This window comes from Bacillus rossius, chromosome 2, assembly GCF_032445375.1.
Source record: "Bacillus rossius redtenbacheri isolate Brsri chromosome 2, Brsri_v3, whole genome shotgun sequence".
In the NCBI taxonomy this organism is placed as follows: Eukaryota; Metazoa; Arthropoda; class Insecta; order Phasmatodea; family Bacillidae; genus Bacillus; species Bacillus rossius.
Genome location: NC_086331.1, coordinates 7,626,730 through 7,650,866, shown reverse-complemented (window position 1 = coordinate 7,650,866; position 24,137 = coordinate 7,626,730). Strand labels below are relative to the sequence as shown.

Below are 24,137 nucleotides of genomic sequence, written 5' to 3'. Positions count from 1 at the left end.
CAGCAACAAACAAACTTCCAGTGAAGGTAATAGGCAAATCGGCTAAACCACGGGCGTTCAAAAACATTAACATCAACTCACTTTCTGTGTATTAAAAGAATAAAAAAAAACCTTGGATGGAACGCGACTTGTTCGAGGAATGGTTCAAGCATCAATTTGTCCCTGAAGTGACTGCGTTCAATAGAGAAAATGGATTGCCTAATAGTGCTCTGCTGTTTATAGACAATATACTCCGTCCCAACCAGAAGAAACGAAACTTGTTTGTGGAGACATCAAAGCAGTTTTTCTGTCACCCAATGTAACTTCAATTCTTCAGCCTATGGACCAGAGTGTGTTGCAGGCCATTAAACAAAAATACAGAAAAATGCTGCTTCCCACCTTACTAGAAGAGGATGAAAATGAACTCACAATCCCGCAAAAACTTAAGAAAATTACAATAAAAGATGTGAGTTACTGTGTGGCTGAAGCATGGGCTAACACCACTAAAGGTGTGTTACAAAAATCATGGAAAAATCTCTGGCCTACATTGGAATTTGTTGAAACAACTTTTACGCCAGTAAAAGACTGTGGCCTTCTCCCACTAGTCAGGAAAATCCCTGGCTGTGAAGACGCAGAAGAAAGCTGTGTTGAGGAGTGGACTGCTGCTGATGACAATGGCCACCAGGAGTATGGAGATGAAGACATCGTAGCAATAGTGCAGGGCTCGGTCAAAAGCGAGGAGGAGGTGAACGCTCAAACTGAACTCATATCACACGCAGACGCGGCAAATGCTCTTGACCTCGCTCGCCTCACGCGGCGATGGCGGACCATTGCATCCTCAAGTTGATTCAGTGCTCTTTGTCAGAAAAAGATCACTGACTTTACTTCTTAAGTGTGTGTAAATTATTTTTTGTGTTTAGCAATGATTAAAAATAATTCTACAGATTGTATACGTAAATAGAGCCGACATGTGCTGTAAGTAACAAGCTTTCATTCCAATTTGGTTCCAGGTGTTTTCATCAAGCTTAGGCTCTATGTATGTCTCTATTTAACTTCTTTTTATAACAATAAATGTACATTTTTTCATGAATGTCTTTTTAATTTCATTTCTCCTGTTTTTTTGTTAAACTGATCTCTGTTCGGAATAGGTGGATTTTCGTAATAGCGGGGTTCGGAATAGTGGGACTCTACTGTACTTTAAAATTGTGTAAACGATTGATTAGGTTACCTACATTAGATATACTTTAAAATTGTGTGAACTGAGTGTTGGCTAAATTAAAAATACTATTAAATACCAAAAATGATTTTTTAGGATAAGTACGCTACATTTTATGTTGGTAAATCCTAACCAATAATTCAAACAATTTTACAGTAGTTTTTTGCTGTTTCCCAATAGTTAGGATGCATTCTTTACTGACCAAAGGATTCTTTAATATAAAAGCTGCGTTCAGTGAGAAACTTGTCATGAAAAAAGTCGAAATTCTTTAGATGATAACATAATTTGGGGTCTCAATTATGAAATATATTTGTCTGTCATTTGTTTGCATTTAAAGAGTTTTCACACAATTTCCAAATCATTATTAATTTTTACACATTGAAATTAACATCTGAAAGTAATAATTAAAATTAATAAGCAGGGATAGGAACTTAAAGATGTCATCTCGGTTTCATTATATTTTAGGCCATAAGAATTTTCTATTGTTTCATTTTCAAAATTTGCTTCCTTAAACATAGTACTCATTTTTAAGAAATGCCTGAAAATCAAAGTTACTGGATGCTACGAATAATATTCCCTGTGAAGTCATTGGCATTAACTACATAGTTAATGTAATTTTAGGAATAAGTAACTACTACTGTAATAATACTGTACATACTGTTCATAAACATCATTTTATTTTATTTTTTATTGTTTAAACATCTTAATATGCTGTCTATGCTTGAACAGAAGCAGACTTTCAGTATTAAACAATACAATCCTATTATGGCCCAAAAAGTCGAGATCAATATGGCAACTATATAAGGTTCTATTGCTCACCCTCAAGGGTGTAAGCGGTGGTTGGCTGGCTATGCAACAGATTATTGTTAAGTTCTCCACAAAATATAGTGGGGGGCGCCGCCGCGACGGTTTTGCGGGTACTGAACACTTCCCCCTCTCTTTTAATCCATGAGGGGGCACCATTTTCAAGTCTGGCCAGGAGCACCAGTCACCTTAGCTACGCCACTGAACTTAACATAACCAACTGTCCACACCAGCTTAAAATATTGTTTAAAAATCCCAATCCTAACCTAACCAACCATCCACACTAGTATGAATTATTTCTACTGTAGCTAACCTAACCTACCATTCTCACAATACAACAGTGTATAACCAACGAAACCACTTGTTAAAATCATAAACAACTTGGAAGTATCACAACGTCCTAAGAGAATGTTTGTGAAACACGTAAAGAAGTAAAAAAAAAAAATCCATTTTAGAATTTTTAAATACTTTAGAAGGAAAAGTGGCTCTCCTTCAGGATTTTCTTAAAATAAAAAATATATACATATAATACTTACGGATTGTCAATATCTCGCCCACGACCAGAACAAAGTATTGGATTCAACTCGTCTTTAGGAAAGGCATACTTCATGTAATTATCATATGCAAAATAAAACATTTTTTTCGACTCTTCCAGCATTTGTAGACGAAGGGTCTCTGGAAAGGATCCATATTTTCTTTCCAAACTGTCAAGCGGATTTTTAAAAATATTTACAGCATCACCAAATTTGCAACATATTATTAATAAGGCACTACAGTAAAAAATACATAAAGACATCTTTGGCAACGTTTCAGCATCCTTGCTCTTCCTTCTGAAGGTTAATTTAGTTATTCGCATATCTACAACATGTTTCTTTTTCTTCAAGTAACTAAATTATGGTGCTGATGTGTCATTCACGTTGTTGTTATTTATTTCCCCTTCAACAGGGAAAACATTTGGTACAAAAAAAAACACCGCTCTTTGGTGAATTATACAGCCATAACAATCAGCCGTTAATACTGCCATTTGTAGAGAAATTAAAAGCATTGTAGTAACAAACAGAATAAAGCACACATTGAAATTTTTAAGAACAATTCAAAGTGGAAAACAGGTTAACCCTTGAACACCATGCTTTATTTTATTTTTTGCATTATTACTAACCCTGGGTGTGAGGGATCCTTTAAAGCAATAGTTTTTGTATAATATAATTTGTTAATGTTTTGTAGTTTTATGCATTGACGGACATGTTGTATTAGTAATTGTTTATTATGTTGGCATTGCTAGGGAAACGTAAATAGTACATCAAGTTCTGTCCCTGCCCGAACACGCCCGAATATTCACCTAAGGCCTTAGGCATTACACGATACATTGGTTACACAGGTTATCTAACGAGCTGCCCGCCATGATGCCAGCTGCTGACTAACGAACCTGTCCAGTTTCAGTGCCACTTTCAGGCACAAATGTACAAATTTAAATTTAATTTTTAATTTTTAAAGAAGGAAACCAAATAATAAATTTGTATTTTTTATTTTATTTAATTTTGTTTCCATTACTGTACACTCCGACGTAATCTTGTGCTACCCAGTGCACCTGTGCTTGTTCGCAGGCTTCTATTAGATACTGGTTGCTGACGATTTGTGATCGCAGCATCTCGGCCGCGGTTCGCGTCACGTTTTCTCCATGTAACAAAATGACTTTCGTGTTAGCGAACGCTACCCCAACCCCACTGCTAGCAACTTTCATTTCTCGGAAGCAAGCATAGGTAAGGGTTTTGCAAGCACGCCTCTGGACCAAGTTACAGCCAGCGACGAAGCTTCGGGACGGTCCACATGACGCCTTTCCCAGGCGACTTAGCAAATTTAAACCCCCCTCCCCTCATCAACCACCGGTGGCTTCACAGGAACTACAACCCGGAGCATCGACCCCCAGTGAACCCCGGGCGGAGACATTGTCTCCCCAAGGACATTCCCACTTGTCAAACAGAGCCCTCAGCGAAGTCTAGCGGCGGGAAAAATCCCTAACCTTGCTCTGAGCGCTGGTCGCGAGCGCGCCCACTGCACTCTAGCGGAGGTTTCTGTGACCCTCCAGACAGGTTCTCGTCTTGGCCACCAGAGCGAACTACTCATCCCTCCCATAAGAGACAGCCTGTCACAATCGACCTTGGCAGCAGTAGCAGTGCGATTGCGATTTTAGTTCGCCTACGACTCGCGTGAGAGCGCGGCGAATATGTTGCAGTCTGCTTCGCCCCTTCGGGCATCTCCGGACACTTTCGGGCAATCACCATCCCCCCCCCCCCTTCTTGGGCTGGGGGCAGTTGCTTCCTTTAATTAGGCGCCCCGACGCCATTTTTTGAAGATTCGGCGGGCAGCATCTGGTCTGTGCGGACCACGCGTCGCGATCCGCGAGAGTTAATCTCCGTTGTTCGTCCCAGACTCGACACTACGTCATGTAGTCGCCAACGTCAAGGCATAGAGGCCTCAATTTTCTAATTTTTAAATTTTGCTGCCCGCAATAGTTTTTTTTTTGTTGATCTAAATTATTTCATTTTATCTAATCATGATTACCGAGAACTTCCGTGCCGCGAACTGCATTCCCTGCTCCTGGAGGCAGTCTACATGAACTTCACCCCGCTGTTTTGGGTAAGTGGTCGTCATCCCTACCACCCCCCCCCCCCCCTTTTTTTGCCTTTCACTGGGCATAGTCTTGCCCAGGCTTAGCCGCCTGTTAACCAGTCTAAGTAATTTGGGACTTTGGTTGCAGGCGGGGTCCAAAATCAGCCTCCAAAATCAGCCTCCAAAATCAGCCTCGAGGTTTAGCTCCAAGTTGAGGTCCAAAATTAGCTCCAAAATTAGCTCCAAGTTCAGCTTCGAAGATTAGCTCCAAAATTAGCTGCAAGCTCCAAAATTAGCTGCAAGCTCCACTCTAAGTTTAACTCCGAGTTTATCTCCAAGTTTCTACTCAAAATGATTTATTCTGGACTTTAATCTGCCAAAACCTCCGGTGCCAGGGCACAGGATATAATTAAATTTCAATGTAATTGTTTATTTCTTTTGAGCCTGCGAGCTAACTTAAAACCAGTATTAAGTTCAAGATGTAGTATTGTGTTACTTTTATATGTATTTTGTTGCCCCGGGGCTCCCTCAATTTTGTAATCAATATGTTTTAATACCAGTGTACTTAAAAGATAAAAAAAAAGGAAGAAAATTATTTTAGTAAAAAGGCACTTATATAAATCAAACCACCAGTCTTGTTATTTCATTAGTATTCATCCCCGATCCACATAGCCTACTAGAGTTGCTAGGAGGTTATAAATAAAATTCTTTTATACGACGTCTGGGCACCTCTGTGATTATTGTTGTTATTGTTTTGTTTTCTGGGCTGACGCTTCCAAGGTCTTAATTTAATTATTCACTTTTGAGTGTTTACCTGCAGCCCAGCGTTCGTTATAAACCATAGACAACAACATTCTCAGCCTTTCCAACCGAGCTGACAGTACATAACAGTCCTTCCCTCCAAGTGATTTTTACCCTAAGCACTTGTACATATTGGTTATACACAATGGAGAATGTAGTCACTCAAGTTTATTGGTGTTTTCTTAACTCGTGTAGATCGCTCCCTCACCCTCGTTGGCAAGTTACTCAGCTCCTGGGGCTGACCCTGGGTCTCCTGCAGTGAGAACTCCAAGGTTCCAGCTAGCTCCTCACATGTTTGCTGCCCTGGACGAACATGATCGACTGCAGCTGCCGAACCACAGTCACTAGGAAACCCCAAAAATGGTAGCTCAGAGTCCCCCAACACTAGGGAACCAGCCGCTCGCTGGAGGGGCATCTCGCTGCCACTCATCCTCGTACCAGATTATCCTGGTCGTGTCGCTGTACTGCTTGGAGGCCTCGGTGGTTGCTGCTGAATCTCTGGTATTCCCCGATGGACAGCTTGCTGGAGTGATTCTTCTTGCTCTCGAGGCCCCATCCCAGATGCTCCTCTTACCGGTAACCTCGAGCTCCCCTGGAGTCGTGTAGCGATATTGCATCGCACCATTGATCGACATGTCTCAATTGCCATGTGACTTCCAGCCTGCACTTGGTATGAAACTGGACCCTTCCTACGTGTCACCACTCCAGGGACCCACTTGGGTCCAGCTCCATAGTTGTGTATTAACACTGGGTCCTTTTCACTAAACTGTCTCATTTTACCATCACACCCGTCCTCCACTAACCCTTTTCCCGCACCCGACAGCGACTGTGGGTGCAGCTTGTCGAAAACCATCTGCAGCTTCCGACCCATCAAGAGTTCGGCAGGCGTCTTCTGCGTGACTGTACTGGGAGTTGTGCGCAACGAAAAAAGCAGTCTGTGCAATATTGTATTCCAGTAACCTGCTTTCAACTTCTTCAACTTGTCCTTGGCAGTTTGCACCATTCGCTCGGCTTACCCATTACTGGCCGGATGGTACGGGGGCCTATACTTGTAGATGATTCCATTCTTCTCTAGAAAGGTCTTCATTTCACTTGAAGCAAAGGCAGTCCCATTATCAAACTGACTCCGTCCCCGCTACCTCCTATGATTTTTACATGATTTTTGCTGGGGTTCGAGATCTCAGGGAGGGTTCGGCCTTGTGGCTAGAGGTAGGGGTTAACACAGTAGGGCCCCCCGAGCTGTTATGGCCACTCGGGACGCCTGAAGAAGAACACAAAGTTTCTGGAGGATATTTGACGAATTTATTACGGCACAGCCCTATACATAGTGCTGCCCGTTCTGGCCTTAATGGTTGTCCCAAATCGACTAGTCACACGCGCAGCCCACTTCCTCAGTGGCGGCTCACGATTTTAATGCGCGTGAAGGACGTACTTTTACACACGATGCGGAGGTTACGAAATAAACTCTAACATGACAAATTATTCTTTGACGAACAAACACTTCACTATTACACAACACTTATTATACTGGGCTAGTGGCACGTAGGCCCGTGTCTCCGGCGACTCTACGTGATTCCTAGATGTGTCCCAGAGACTGATTCGTTAGTACGTGTGGTGGCACGTGTCGCCTTCTGGCTGCCCCGTGCGGGCCAAAACTAATTAGCCGGTAAGCTAAGTTAGGGCGTGAAGCGCCGACGTAACGTCTCGTAGACTCCCCACAGTACTTACGTAATACGTTGAACACTCATCTTGGAGCACTGATTTACTTAAGTGAAATACCTCTTGGTAAATTGAGGCCGACCGCAGAACTGTACGTAAAAGATTAAGAAGAGATTATACTATTGAAACTACATGTCGGTGAAAGCAAGAGTTGATGGTTCCGCGTCGCGCGAAGGCTGCCGGCCTCCTCGAGCTCCTGAAGGACACTGCCTGCGTCACTGCGCGCGACCCCCCTTCCCCCCGTCAACCCTCCTGCGGAAACGTGTGAATTTCGCGGGAAACTGAACCGGCCAGGTTCGGGACAAGGCGCACAGTGAAACATGATTTTGAAAGGACTGAAATATTAATTGATGAAAATAATGTCTAATAAAAACCTGTGGAAAAATATACATAAATTAATTTGTTGTAGTGCGGCGGAGGGATATGCCACACCCGGCCGGATCCTTCCGCCGACGTAGCACTCGTTGCCTGGCGTTCGCCTCGTCGAACGAACTACACTTTGTTGCGCGCACGAGCGCATTCGGTGCACACGCCTTTGTGAGACGTTGATGAGGCATAGAGGTCTATGCGACATAGAGGAGCATTGGCGGTCGGCGTCAAAACACCACAACGTCCGGAATACCATGGTTACTAAACATACTCCTCACCTCCTGCACCACTACAGCCAATGACATTGACGGCACCATCCGTACCTCTGGCCATTTAGAAAAGGCATCGATGACTACCAGAAAAGTTTTCCCTTGAAAGGGCCCCGCAAAATCAACATGCAGAAGGTACCATGGTCTCTGGGGTGTGCTCCATGGCACCTGGGTCTCTGCTGGTGCCCTGCATTCGGCCTGACATATCTGGAAATGGCTGACAATCTCCTCAATGTCTTCGTCCAGTTTTGGCCACCAGATGTAGCTTCGAGCTATGGCCTTTGAGTGCACCGTTCCATCATGTGATGCATGTAACATTCCTAGTAGGCTACTTCGCAGCTGCTGCGGAACTACCACCCGAGTTCCCCACAGCACACAATCACGGTAGACTGACAGTTCTAACCGGCGGTTCCAGTAGGGTCGAACGTCCTCACTTGGTAGTTCTTGTGACCATCCATGCAACACAAAATGCTTCACCCTCTTCAACACTGGATCCTCACTTAGGCATTGGGCCATGGCCTGGGAGTCCAAGGGGGTGCCTGGCATTGCTTCAAACATCAGGATATCTGCCACTGCCGGGACTTCCCTTGGTGATGTCGGCTGTGGCAACCTGTTCAAGGAGTCTGCATGTCCAATCCGAACCCCTGGCTTATGCATTATGGCGTAGTCATACATGCCCAGCAACAGACTCCACCGTAACATGCGAGGTGACAGTATGTCCGGGGTTGGGCACTTGGGATCCAAAAGTCGTAATAATGGCTTGTGGTCCGTCACCACTGTAAATGATCTGTCTGCCAAATATTGAAGAAATTTAGTCACCCCAAGTATCACCGCGAGGGCTTCCTTGTCGATCTGCGCATAGTTCCGCTCACATTTTTGCAGTGTCCGCGACCCAAACGCCACCGGTCTCTCCTCACCATCATCCATGACGTGTGTCAACACTGCACCCATGTAATACTCTTAGGCATTGCATGTTAGCACCAGAAGTCTTGTGGTGTCATAATAGACCAGCACACAGTCTGTTTGTAGCAATTCCTTGGCCTTGGTAAATGCAGATGCATGCTGTGTCTCCCATTTCCAGACAACATTTCCATCAAGCAGTCGGTGTAGTTGCTCCAACACACTAGCTTTATCTCTCAAGAACCGCTCATAGAAATTGAGCAAGCCCAAAAAAGACTGCAGGTCTTTCTTGTTTTGGGGCACTGGTACCCTACGGATTGCTTCCACTTTGTCATGTGTGGGATGTATCCCTTCCGCATCTATCCTATAACCTAGAAAATTCACCACTATGGATGCAAAAACACATTTGCACTTCTTAAACTGTAACCCAGCCTTGTCTATCCTCGCCACTACCTCTGCTAGACGTGTCCAGTGCTCTTCTTCATTTGGGCCCACTATTAACACATCGTCCAGTAGCAATACCACCCCTTATAGGCCTACTCCTGCTAAGAGTGTTTCCATGAGCCTCTGGAACACTGCAGGCCACTGCTCACTCCAAACTGTAATCGGTGGACCTTAAAAAGTCCCTTGATGGTTTTGACAGTTAACAAATCTGCCGTTCCCTCGTCGACTCCAACCTGCATGTAGGCATCCTCCAAGTCCAGCTTCGTGAAATATTTCCCCCTGCCAGTGATGCCAGAGCTTCATTGATGGTCGGCAACGGATAACACTCTGTCTTACATGCTGGATTGATTGTGCCCTTGTAGTCAGCACATATGCGAATGTACCCATCCGATTTCATAATAGGCACGGCAGGTGTCGTCCACGATGAATACGGCACTGCCTCATAAGCTCCTCGCATCACCAGCTTGTCGATTGCATCCCCTACCTTGTCCCTTATTGCAAACGGCACTGGTCTGCATTTTCTAAATACTGGTGTGGCTCCCTCTTTAAGCACGAGGGATACCGGTGGACCCTTATACTGTCCTAAACAACTGCTGTCAAATACCTTTGGATACTTGGCTACCAGTTACTCCACCCATCGGCTCTTCTGCACAACACTCGGTTCCTTGCCACTCTCTAACACGAAAACGCCCTCCACAGAAATCCCAAGGGGCTCCAACCAGTTCCTCCCCATCAAACTCAGCCCTTTCCCAGCCGCTACTAACACCGGAAGTGGTACTGCCTCACTTCCCCTTGTTTTTACCAATACTGTTATAACTCCCTTAACCCGCAACTGTTCCTGGGACCATGTACGCAATGCGATGTTACACATGTCCAATGGTGGCTGTTCGGGCCACAGGGCCTTATATGTTTCCCCACTAATAACAGAAAAACTTGCGCCTGTATCCATTTCCATGCAGTGTTTGTTGCCATCCAGCCAAACGTCCATGACAAAGGGTGCCTTACTTTTCAACGCTCGCAGATTATTCAAACTGTACATTGATTCATTCTGTTCTCCTTCTTGCTCTCTTACTGTATCTGACAACATGTAAGTCCAGAGTTAGACTTATTCCCCGCATTTCCCTGTCGAGTCCCACCAGTAGGCCTACCTTGTTTTTGTTTAGTAATACAGGCTTTCTCTATGTGGCCCTGTCTGGAACAAAACCGGCACACAGTTGTCACATGCTGACACTCTTCCACAACATGATTCCCTGTACATCGCCAGCACTGTTGTTTCCGTTTGTTCTCCTGGGGGCCCATCATTTGTTTATGCATTCCCGTGTCCATGTTTGCCTGAATACCATCCAGACGTCTGCCGGTATGGCTTCTGCCCGCCACCGCATGCACCGGATGTTCGTCAAAACGCATTGGACTTACCTCGTCTCCTTTTCCACGTAGGTCCAATATGTTCTTCCCTGTTGCCTCAGGCGCCATAGCAATATACACTGCCTATTTGAAGCTCAGTGGATCCTTAGACAGCAACGTGTGCTGAACCGATCTATCCCGCACACCACACACCAGTCTATCTCTCAACATCCTCTCCAAATTGGGGAAGTTACAATGCGTGCTAAATCGCCGGAGTTCCGCCAGATAGACTGCTATCGTTTCATCCGCTAGCTGGTCACGTTTCAAAAATTTGTATGTCTCCACAGTCTCGCTGGGTTTCAGTTCGAAATTTGCGGAAAGCTTGCTCAATACCTCGGCGATGGGTATCTCATCGGTAGCCTGTGGAGCTAACAACGATGAAACTAAGTTGTAGAGTTGCGCCCCGCAGACAGTGAAAAATACAGCGTGTTTTGCTTCGTCGTTTTCAGTTTTATTAGCTATAAAATAAAACTGCATTCTTACACTGTAAGTTCTCAGCATACGCCAATGTGTAAGCACAAAAGCACAAGATAGGAAAGAAGGAATACACCAAAAAAAAAAGCCATATCACCATAGGAGGGGAAAAAATAGGATGGGAAGGAGAGGAGTACTGCGAGTACCCAAAGTCTTCCAAGATGGAAACCTCAATTTCTGATGTTTACGACCCAGTGCATGCCACTACTTACTAATGTGTCGAGTTTTAAAATGTCACACTCGCGATTCTTTATGACAGTTAATTTCTGCTGAAAATTTTAATTCTTTTTTTCATTTGCTTCTTGCTCATATTGTGAACTACTATGTGGGCATTAGTGAAATCATGTAGCTATTTTTACCCAAAGCAATGGCTTATATGCTGGCAATGTATCATCGTACTTCCTCCAACTGCATTCTCTCAATCATTTATATTTTGTCTGCCCGCACTTTACCACTAGTAACACCGATGGGGCCATTAAGGGCACTGAATTCAAGCAAAGTGAAAGGTATAAATCCACCAGTCATTTTCTTACTGAAAGTTTTTTTTTTAATATTCTTCACACCTACTCCAATCTTTCATGGGCCATCCTTAGTTTTGAGGGATCTCAAATATTTCCGATGAGTACCCATTCTTAATTTAGACTCAGACTTCATCACATTCGATATGCCCTAGCTGTTATTTTTTCTCAGAGCCAAAAAATTGATATTTTGTTTTATATCCTCACTTTTCTGCACCAATACCTCATTTGCTTAGAGTCTACAATCCAGGTTCGCATGGAGGTAAAAATCATTGTCGTGATGTTTACATGCTTCGTCCAAAGAATTAAGAGGGAGTGATAGGAAACCAAAGATACCACATTTATTTTAACATATTTTGTGCCATAAAATGTAAACAAATGTATTTCCCGCATTCGAGTTCTCGGTGGGAGCTGAAGCCAATGTCCACCGTATTGGATTGTGATATCTTGGTGGTCATCTTGGATGACCTTAACCTTGACCTTTGATTTTGACTCCAGTGGCCATATTGGATCTGCCATTTTGATTTCTATAACTTTCCACCATTTTGAATTATGATGTGATCATAGCAATTTTCATTACAACCACCATCTTGAAAACTCGTAATTATTAGCAGAAAAATTTGGAAAACATTTTAAAATTTATAAAAAATTTAATTGATCAAATTTTAATAAAATATTATAAAAACATGCTTATAGTGGTGTCCTTGGTTCGAACCTGGTGAGAGCAAATATAAAAATGGCGACCGATCCTTCCTTCGCAGAAGCCACCAGCAGACTGACCTCCTACCACTAATGCCAAGAACGTATATATATCGCCAGCTAGTATGTCGTAATGTCTATCTCATTTTGTGTCTGCTGGAGGCCACCATCTTGTTTTCGTCTGTTAGAGGATGCTGCCACCATATTAGCTTAATTTTTATCAGCTAGTGTGAAGTAATAATTTGTTGCCAGGATGTCCGCCATAATGGATGCCATCTTAAAAATCCATAATTTTTATGCTAGAAATTTGGGGAAAAATTCCAAAAATCATTAAAATTACTCAGTAATTTACTGATTGAATAGATGACTTTCTGTCCTTGCTTTTATCCTTCGACAATGCAAAAAAAAACATGTATTTAATTTAAAATACCACAAAAGTGACTGGTTCCGGAAATAAAACCCAAGATATTTACATCAAAAAATTATTACATAAATTCTACACTACTACAAGTACAAAAAACAAGCAAATTACTAAAGTCAATAGCCTTTCTCGATTTCTGCATATGCTACCCATTAATTAAAGCGAGGTGGGAAGCTCCACCACTTGATTTAGGATCATACATTTCTACTTTTGATAAAAGTTTCCACCAAGTATGTATCGGGATACATACTAGGCTGAATCTCTTCAGCATAGAAGCTGCTACGAATAGGCTTGTAGTCCAAATATTTGAGGTAGTAGGTCCTAGGCTCCGATTCACAAACATGTGTCACATGGAAAAGTTCGGGACTCCAATTCGCAGTGGAATCTTTCTCGAAGGTGCCTTTCTGCTTAAAGATTCGCACAATATCACCGATGTTAGCTTTATGCTTTCGTGGATCTTTTTTCTTTGTGTTGGAAAACACTGTTCGAAGCAAGTGATCATCCTTTACGTAATTACGTATTTAGGCTTCATTTTCTTGGTAGAATGCACTGTAGAACTGTATTCACTTATTAGATTCAGCAAGATAACAAGCCACTTTTAATTTTTATTAGCCGTGAACTGTCGTCACTTCTTGATGCGCAAAGTTCTGTTAAACCTTTCGACAATGAAAATGTAGAGTAGTGTTGGATGCCATATTTCTTCCTCAAAGCCTTGAAGGTCGCAATGTAGAATTCCTTACCGAGATATGTTTGCAGGTGCGACGGTACATGACCATCACGCAAAATATTGGCCATAGCCTTGGCTACGTCGGTTGCAGTCTTCAATTTCACAGGTCTGGTCCAAGCGACCTTGCTATACATGTGTACTTAAAACCTTTATTTGTTCGGGAATATAGTACCGTATTATTTCAACAAGGTCCGCCTGGAATAAATCATCAAGTCCGTGAACTACGACTTTGCGACGAAGGTATTTTCGTCTTGCAGGAGCATAAAGTTCGCGAGCCATTCCGGTTCAACTCATTGTAGGTAGCCGGCTTCCTTCAGTTCTTCGAGTATGGAGACTATTTCGTTGATGTGCGAATAGTTTCCTGCGCTAAGCCATTTATCCTAAAAACTGATGCATATGTCATACCAGTTGGTGCAGTTTTGTCCCAGGAATTCAACATTTGCCAACAACCAATAGATTTTGCCCCTGAACACTCACCCTTCAATAAAGAAAAGTAATTTTTGGCATCGATAATTTCCGACCATTTTTGTACTGCAGAGAATTTCTTCTGTAAACCAATAACCAAGCCCTAGCGTGGCTTTTGGTACACCCCAAGCAGTTAGGGAAACTTGGATGTTGGATTGCCAAAATTTCCTCCCTCAAATTTCAAATTCAGCACATACAAGATTCCAAAAACATAATAGCTGACACACTCTCTCTAATGTTCGAGAACCCTTACGAACAAATTTCTTCCAGATTATCCTCCAAATTTGTGTTATGCTCTTCTCACTGATTTTCCTATAGCACCACCACCACACGCTTGACAATGTGCATGACTCGGCTATTATACACAACTCGTGTTTCAATTAAGTGACCTACATTGAAATATTCACAAATCCAAACTAATAATTCAGATGTAGTGAATTTAGCAGAAGCTTGTTATATTGTTAACTTTAAGTTAGGTAAGGAAATAATTGCATACGATGATTTCCACCCTTTTTTTCTATCTCGCAAATTGTAAGTGAATGATGCGCAGAAGACTAAAATCAAGTTATTTCACCAGTGCATGGTTGTAACGGTGCTAGCATACAGCACAGCGTGAACGACGCTGGGCAGGTTAGCGCGAGTTGCGCTCGTAGTTTCAAGGATGCCGCCAGGGGCGCTGGCGAGGCCAGTCGCTCAGGAGTCAAGGAACAGAGCGGGCAGTAGCTTCTCTCTCGACTGCGGACATGGTGTAAAGAAAGGGAGGTGAAACCGTCCGGCCGCCCAAACTCGTTCTCCACTGCGCACTACGTCACCTTGGTCGCACCGCCCGGCCTACACGCAGCGCGCTTACGGGAATACCACGCACAGACAGTTCATTTACAATCGTTTGAATAGTAAGAGTTACCACGAAGCGTGAAAATACTTTGCTATGTGCATTGTATAGCATGCATTTAGAACATTCAGTTTAAATAAATATATTAGTTTCAAAACACGGGGTTTATATTAAGTTAATAATAAAATTAACGAAGAAATATTTTTCGGCTGTTTCATAACTTCTAAATGTTGACTGGGTATTGTATTTATCTAGATACCGTAATGGCCATGAATGTCAGCACTGTCGAAAAAAAAAATATTTTACATAAAACGACACAGAATGGTAATGGGAATTGGAATGAATATACTTCCGAAAATATGTATTATGAATATTAATAAAATAGAGATAATAAACATCCAGGATGCAGGCGACAAAGAATAATACACATATTACAAAATAAAAAAAACATCTGACACAATACAAAGTTTCTATAAATACTTATTTGTAATTTACATAAACATAAGCGCTTTGAATTATTTACTTATTTTAATTTTATTTCGTTACAAACAATAAACAAAAGGATAAATAATGATAGAAAATATACTTAAAAATATATTTAAAACATATTATTAAAACCAAATAGCTCTACAATATTCAGCAATAAACAGCTTGCAGGCATTACGCTGAGAATGTACTGAGCGATGGTCCCTGCAAACTTTATTTTTAAGTACCGTATTTAAAACGTCAGTTTTTTTAACGCGTTAAATGCTATTTAAGGCGTAAAACACAAACAAAATTGTACCATTATCTAAACGCTTGAATGGAAAAAATTGGCAAAGTCAAAAGTAGATAACAATGAATTCATTTACGTTAATTTTCATTATTGTGTGTAAACTAACAGCTTAACACAACACAAGCAGATTGTAATGCTGAAATATTAAATATACCTTTAGGTAAATAACATATTATTAAAATCAGTATCATCACATGTAACTATAAAAGTAATTCACTTTCACGCACCGCATTTTGAGCGGTATTTTGAATTAACATTATTAAGTTAAATACATATCGTAATGAAATAAAAATTCTTTTATTCCAAAGCCTATACGAATTCATTTAAAACAAACATATTAGGCATCGAATTTCAAAATCGGTTGCATGTAAACCTGTTTATTTTTTGTATATTTTATAATTCTTATCTCACGGTTTTGCGTGTATACTTAAATATATTTAAACGTAATGATATCATGCGTCCTCCCCACTCCATTAAAGAGAACGTTTTGAACAATAGAAAAATTGTGCATGTTTCTTTATTATGTATAGGAGGTTCACATTCCTACTTTCATTCGATTTGTTTACATGCATTGATGAAATATTTCCTCTCCTTTATTAATGATACACAACCTAGTGTTTAGGTTATTTCTATAACAAACAAAAAAAAAAGTTAAAGTGAAATAAATTTTGTAGTTCTCGCTGATGCCCGAACACACAAACATTAAAAAAAAAAATTGATTTGAGTTTTTATTAATCGTTATTTATTGAATGAATTTATTAAAAATGATATTTAAATGTATACATATATATGTATACATTTAAATATCATTTTTAATAAATTTATTCAATAAATAACCTTTTTTACCGTGAAATACTTTATTATTATAGATAATAACTCAGTATTTTCCACGAAATATATTCCTTGACCTAATATTAACCTACAGTTAATAATACAAAAAAATTAAAAATAAATACTCGTATTATAAAACAAGGCAAATTTCTATTTAAAATCACGTTTGTTTAAACTGACGTCTGCTAACACAGAATTTGTCCTTCCTTTTGCATACGTTCACCCACTTATTGTAAAGTTCTTCATTTTTTTTGGAAAAGAAAAATATTTTATGCCAGAATCTCGAGTCTTTTTGAAATGATTGTGAAATCCGAACACTGCACAGCTACATAAAAGCATTCAGGATTATGCAAGCACCAATAATAACAAAGGTTCGCACGAGACGCAGATGAGATGGATGGGAAGCGCCTGGAAGAAGAGCGCTGGCTACAACCAAGGTGACGTAGCGAGGGAGCGCGTGGAGGGGGAAAACCTGCGCACGGTTTCACCTCCCCTTCTTTACACCATGACCGCGGATAGAGTGAGCTTGTATCTTATCTCAGTTGCTCGCTGACCTGCTTCGCGCGACGTAATGGGAGACATGCAGCGGAACGGCATCGGCGATATTGAGGCAAGTCCTGTCAGCCTTTACTTTCCTTTCTACCTACGGCCTTGCTTTCTGTCACTTTGGCACATAGCCAAGAAGAGGGAGGACAATCACTATTACAACTTCTTGGAAGAACTTATACGTAATGTTTACACTGATGAAGAACGTAGTTTTCCTTGACGAAAAGGGATTAAAAATATAAACTTGTTTCTTTCAATGTGTTCACTTAGTACAACTTAACGTAATTTAGGTTTCAGTTGTGCGGGTTATTTGATTGTGCTCTTCCATCAGACGTAAATGAAGATAACAGTAATTATTATTTTAATGTTTTGATTAAAAAAAAACAGCAGAAAGCTTACCTCAAAAACTGGGAATGTTTGCTCAAATTAAAGACGCTTCGAGCTTTATTAATTGTTTGCATTAATATTAACTGCATGGTCATTTTTCTATTAGGTAACAGATTTATTTAAGTATAAGCTCTTTGTTTCCATAAGTAGGGTGACCCGTAATTATTATTTAGACCCAAGTGTGGGGGGAAAAAATTTAATTCGTTCACCTAATTACGTATGTACCTACCTTTAATTTCTTGTTTGTATGTTTAGGGTACTTTTTTGGTTTGTTAAAAACTTACTGACCAGTATAAAAAGTTACTAGAAAACACAAGTAGGTACTTGTTTCAAGTCCGTCTCACTTAGTGTATTGAATATTGTAGTTATTTACTAGCTATTTGTTTTTTGAAAATTAATTTCACGCGAGAAAATACATATGTAATTCGTAGCGTATAATTGTGTCCCCAAATTAATGTTTGTTATTCAATGATTGGCACGTAATTATTCTTCCGAACAAAAGGAAGCTTCAAGCCAGTAATTGCAATCTACTTGCTATACTTATCTTGTTTTGCAATGTCGATCCCGATTTAAATGTTTTCATTAAAATGCTCGTCATGACCTTGTTCCACTTTTATAATCGCTAACGACCCGGCTACTGTTTTGCGTAGTCTCTCTCTTTTTTTTTTACTTTATCCGCAGGAAAACAGCTGAGAAATTGTCACATTATCACCTATTCATTCCCCTGCTTGAGGTAATTTTGAGCATAATTTACACGATCTGTGGGGATGGGTAGTTTATCTTTCAGTGCATTCTTTTTAATCTTGGATTGGGCTCAGTGGTGAACGGCTTACCAACTAATTTATCAAACTCGCATGCCCGAGGTAGGACTCAAACCCTCGACCGGAGGTTATTAGTCAGGAGGCTGACTCATCCATCACCGAAGCGACCAATTTCAGGAAAAGCAGACAACCATGTCAGTAAATGGAGTATGCTCTAATAGCGTTATAATACTATTCCTGGTCGGGCCTAGTAAAAATTATGTTTTTAAATTTTTTTCCTTAAATGAAACAATTGTATCTGTAAATAATCTGAGTGTATATATAACTGAAATGAAAAAAATATGTAATTTTCTGGAAAAAGAGCACTGAGTGCTGGTATGTCAATGCAAGCTGTATTTGTAAAGAACTTGAAAAGACAAAATAAAGAGATTTTGAAATTGAATTGAATTGTCGGGCCTAGTATGTGCCGGGTAAAGTAAACATCGAAAGTACGAGAATATCGGTATATTTGTATTCTTGTACAGGAGCGTACGCAAAGTTCTATTTGTTTTTCCTGGTCGTTGAGAAGGGGTAGGGGGGTCGATAGAAATACTTTTCCCACTGTTTGATTTCAATTTCTTTCCATTTATTTGTGTGGGACTCTCGCGTGTCTTTGAACCCAGCACTCTTGCATCGGCAGGTAGGTTTATTTTTAGCTATCGTATTTTTACTAAATACATTTTTAACTAAACACATACTCTTCCAAGAATGAAAAGTTCACTTCAACATACAGTCTCACTTTAAAACATATAGGTATAATATGATTATATGTAGGCCTATATACATTATTACTAAATTGATTCTCATTGCCAATTTGGTTTACTTGCAAGAAACATTTTTTTTTAATAAATCGAATGATATTGATACATGTGTAGGTACGCATTTTATAATTACTTTCCGAGTTTTAGCGGACATGTTAAGTTATAATTTTGCGGATGTAATGTCGGGATAATGGTACACAAGGTACCTAATAAATGTTTGTTATTAAATACGCAGATTAATTTTTCCTATTTTTCAGATGTTCAAATTTTTATTTGATTTCCCCCCCCCCTAAAAGTAGGCTATAGTGTGTATGAATATAAAATCTTGGCAAACCATCAAAAATAAGGTAACTGCAGTATTCATTTATATAGTTATTTAACAAACTTACAATATGTTACTTAATGTGCTTGTATCATAGTATTTCAACATACTACTGTAGTATGTTTGTGGTGTTTGTGGAAGTCTATTTTGAACACGCAGCATGCAAGTCTTCTCAACCAGTGATTAACTTAATAATTGGACAAAATTCATATTATATATAGCTGAAATTTGAAGAAACACAAACATTGGAAATACATATTTGAGGTGTAATATTTATGGTGAAATCATAGATTTTTTCCTTTGCTGTGGATTACGGATTAAAAAGAATAATGCTTTAAAATGATTTAGTGACGATTACAAACAACTTCTCACTTGTAATGTTCCATATTCAGTTACAAAAAAACACACGTCGGAAAACATCACGGAACTATAAAAAGTTACGTTTCACTATTCGTCTGCCGTTTCCACAATGCACGGAAACGTAAGAAATGGCAAACAAAATGATTGAATTTCGCAATTAAAAAAAAATTAATTGAAAAAAATTTGAATTACGAAAATGTAGCACGGTAGGGATTTAAATGTATTTTTACGAGGATTCTAGCGACGGGGCTGGCCAACAGGTGGGGTGCAATACAGTTAGCGCCCATCCGTCCATGATCACTAAGCGCCTAATCCGATTAACAGAGGCGCCTCGCTGTCCCCTTCCCCTTCCCCCGCGTTTTACCATTGAGTCCGGAGATTCTCAGCGTCTCTCGAGGGTTCGGCACGCTCTCATAACCCCGTCTGCATGAAGGGGGTGCCTCCCATTTCAGGTCATGATTTTATATCTACATTAATCACTTATCAAATTTTTTACTTTTTCAATTGTTTAACTTCACTAAATGAAAAATATATACAGCGCATACTTTGCGCATAATTGGCTGTCAAAGTTACATTTTTAACGTTTTTGGGTTGTACAAATAAGGAGAATTTAATTTATTGCAGAACTAAAACTTTTTAGGTTTAACTGCAATGCCACTGGCTACTTCATGCTATGGATTGCATTTCTATCACTAAAACTCATTTCATGTTTATTGGCTGTCAAAATCGTAACAAATTTGAGAATTTTTAGATGCCAGGTAAAATTAATTAATATTTTCTGAAAGAAATTCAAACCATTTCATGAAGTAGCCAGTAACATTGCAGTTAAACCTTAAAAGTTTCAGTTCTGCAAAAAATTAAATTCTTCTTATTTGTACAACCCAAAAACGTTAAAAATGTAACTTTGACAGCTAATTATGCAAAAAGTATGTGCTATATATATTTTTCATTTCGTGAAAGTTAAACAATTAAAAAGTCTACAAGTTTATCTGTAATTACTGTAAATATAAAATCTTGACCTGAAATGGGAGGCACCCCCTTAAGTGGCGTAACTAGGACACCATTGTTCTGGCACCTTCGAGTGTTAAGTCGGGGATTCTGATGACGCGACACTTCGGATGGCTATGAGAACCTTTCCAAGTCGGGACTCGGCAGGTATATAAGACGATGTCGACCTCTGGCGAGATGGTGAGAGAGGCTGGTGGCGATACATGTGAGAGAGTGAAGTGAAGAGGGTGAGTGACTTCTTTGGTGAGTGATAGTGGACGGCGAGCGACGAGCTTCGTGTGCATCGGGACTGTGTCGCGGCGCGGAGTGAGTTGTGCGATTCAGTATGTTGGGACAGATTTGCGTGGTAAGAGATGAGTAGTACAGAGAACCCAGTTCCAGTGGGTAGAGTGAGTAGTGGACCTCGTAAAATACGTGCGGTAAATTGTTATATACCTGTTAATAGTTTTACGAGTGGAAATGGGGTTAAGAATAGGGGATATCCCAATTAGTTAACTACTGTTTTATTCATTGCCTGATATACTGTATATCTACAAATTTATCGAGCTTTCGTTGAGTCCACAGTCTACTCTCTCTCTCTCTCTCTCTCTCTCTCTCTCCCCCCCCCCCCCCTGAAGACCGGCTCGACAGTGGTTCTCCCTACTGCTCTTCTCTCACTGCGCTCCTCTGTCCCAACACACTGCCTCGCACTACTCACTAGTCCGGAGCACACAACACAGTCGCGGATACTTCGGTCCCCGATGCAACAGTCTCCGTACACGAAGCCCGTCGCTCGTCGCCCGCTTTCGCTCACCAAGGGGTTACTTTCACTCTTCACTTCACTGCCTCGGAGGCCGGCGTCAGCATTTTTATACCCCTCAGCACCCTTCTGGAACGTTCTCGCATCCCTTAGAAGTGCCGCGTCATCAGAATCTCCGACTTAACACTCGAAGCTACGAGAAAAACTGTGCCCTAGTTACACCACTTCAGGCAGACGAGGCTCTGGGAACGTGCTGAACTCTATAGAGCCACAAATAGCGCTCCGGTATCAATAAGAAAGCACTGAGGAAGGGGAAAGCGGCAGGAGGGGGTTAGCGAGGCGCCATTGCTAATCGGATTAGGCGTGAAGCGCAAATGGACCGCACCCCTCCCACAGGCTAACGGGCCAGCTGGCTGGCTAGCCAGGCGTTGTTGCCTGCCTCGTGGCCTTGCCTCTAGTATACTTGTAACAATAGTGTAAATATTAGTTAATAAATAAAACTGTAGCTATTTAATTGGGTTATCCTTTTGAAACATTTTTTCCCTACACTTAACAGTTTAATAAAAATAAACCACAAAGTAATGATAGAACAATATATATTATTGAACTTGAAACAATTTATAATGTAATAAAAACTTACACAAACATGGCTACTACCGCGGCCGAATACTAGGCTTGCATTGGTTGCACGGAGTAAAGAAAACATAACAGCTGGGCTTTGCTAGTCCGCACAAGTTCGTGTCCGCATGCGTGCCATTCTAGATACTCCGTCTCCTTTTACGTGATCCGTCTCCGCTTCCATGTCACTGCAATATTTGCCTAAGATTGGAATGACTGCGTAAAAACGTGGGATTGGTATTCCAGTCTCCCAAAATAAGCACGTTTTTGTTGCCTGCAGGAGTTTCAGAGTAAGAGAAAGTAAGGGTAGCTGAAGCAGGGAAATTTGCAGATTTAAATGTAAGTTTGCCAGGAATAAAAGACACTTTTGAATTATTATTATTATTATTATTATTATTATCATCATCATCATCATCTTGAGCTGAACAGAACCCAGACGGAAATGCCAAGGGTATTAACAATAGGTTAAAAATAAATAATTGTAATATAGGCATATAGCGTATTCGTGAAAACACTTCCTTAAATTGTATCGTTTTACAATATTTTGTTTCCTCCGCAAGAATGAAAAACATTTTTTTCAGGTACCAGTACACCACAAGTCCTCTTTTCCACGTTTTGACTACCACCAATTAGACTTTGGGACGAGCGCACATTTGCTGTGATAATTGACTGACCGTTGAAGCTCCTAAATCGTTTTCAGCTGACCAGTCACCTTCAGGGGCATAGCCAGGGGGGGAGGGGGGGTGGTTAGGGGTTCTAACCCCCCCCCCCCTTAGACCATATTTTTTTCTCATCTGAAAGCAGGTTAGCTAAAAGCCTGGGTGTCTTACTGCTATCACCGGCCACTGCACTGGAGGGGAAGAGTAAGCGAGCCCTACCGATTCTCCTTCCCTTCCCCTACCCCTGTCGCGAGTAGAAGCTATAAGGTTGTGACACCGTGACGGGTCCCAAGCTTTCAAATATCTTACACCTACTGTATTTAATCAGCGCGGTAATTATAAGCAGGTGGTTACTGGACTTCCAAAAGTGTAAGGATCGCTGTGTGTGTATAGAACTGAGACGACGACATGGTGTCACATAACTCTTCAAGCTAAAGCTAATTGTTTTCAGGAATAGGCCAGTTCTGCCGAAACCTAACCCTTATTTCTTTTTTGAAGTTATACTTCTTCAGGCGCGTTATGAAAAAAACGATGAGAGTGAAATTTTAAGATGCGCGCGCATCACTGTAACATAAAATTAACAGGTTGAAGCTGCACGCTAAAACGTTCATTAAAGTCTCGAAAAAAACCTACCAACAAAATAGAAATAGAACCTCTATTAGTCGCGCATGTTGGCACGCTCGTCGCCTCTGATCACTGTTTTCATATTTATAATATTTATCCACATGTTTCTAGTTTCTACATTCACAACACGTGTTTTAGTTTCATACAAGTGCGAATTATATATGTGCTAATAAATTATATTCAGTAGTGATTTAAATTGAATATTTTGATTAATATTATTAACTATTCGTAAATATTAGTAAAAAAATTGTGCCTTTATACTTTTTCAAGTGCTCCAATATAATTGAGGTTAACTATCCGTATGTATTATTTATTTATATAAATTAAAATATTATTATTTAATATAATTAATACGAAATATTATTAAATTATTAATGTTACATATTTATTATTGGTTATTTAATATTGACAAAATAAATAAATAAATTTAATAAAACATTTAATAAAAAAATTGTGATACAAATTAAAATCGAACACCAAATTCAAATAATAATTTTTAATATTTATTATTAAATTGAATAAATAATAAATATTTATAACAATAAATTAACTAATTGAATGAAAACTTTTTGATAAAAATGAAAAGTAAATATTAAATTAAGAAAATAATAAATATTAAAAAAATGAATAAACTTAATTAATTTTTTTATTTATTATTAAATTTTTTATTTTCTTTTAAATTATTAAATAATCAATAATATATATTTAAAATTAAGAATGTTATAATATTAAGTACAAATTATGTCATATATATTTATTATTCTCTAAATTTTATTTATTTAATTTTTCATATTTAAACTGATCTTTATTGACTGTGTTGACTATATTTTTCCAGCCCTTTTATTATTTTATTGTAATTAATTATTTGCATGCAATTAAAAACTATTTTTTAATGATGCCAAGGAAGTATAACTTCTCACGCGCGTACATAAGTACACGCACCCAATATTTTTTTTGTACTGTCGACAAGGACAAGGCACTTGGATTGACTAAAATATATTTAATTTATTTCTTACGTCATCGCTCAAACAATTTTTTTTATTAAAAAATTAATAA

General features: G+C 39.9%; 2 protein-coding genes across 2 annotated transcripts in view; one reads left to right on the top strand and one right to left on the bottom strand.

Annotated features, from left to right (window-relative positions):
- The window catches only part of LOC134529067 (ER degradation-enhancing alpha-mannosidase-like protein 1), a 51,934-nt gene extending 48,992 nt beyond the window's left edge, over positions 1 to 2,942 (bottom strand). The window contains exon 1 of the mRNA XM_063362775.1: positions 2,536 to 2,942. Within this exon, the coding sequence (XP_063218845.1) occupies positions 2,536 to 2,855 (320 nt within the window). The 5' untranslated portion in view covers positions 2,856 to 2,942. The remainder of the gene's footprint in view (positions 1 to 2,535) is intronic.
- Positions 2,943 to 16,757: 13,815 nt separating this feature from the next.
- Positions 16,758 to 24,137, top strand: part of LOC134529065 (dihydropyrimidine dehydrogenase [NADP(+)]) — a 69,869-nt gene continuing 62,489 nt past the window's right edge. Inside the window, exon 1 of the mRNA XM_063362770.1 lies at positions 16,758 to 16,867. Within this exon, the coding sequence (XP_063218840.1) occupies positions 16,829 to 16,867 (39 nt within the window). The 5' untranslated portion in view covers positions 16,758 to 16,828. The remainder of the gene's footprint in view (positions 16,868 to 24,137) is intronic.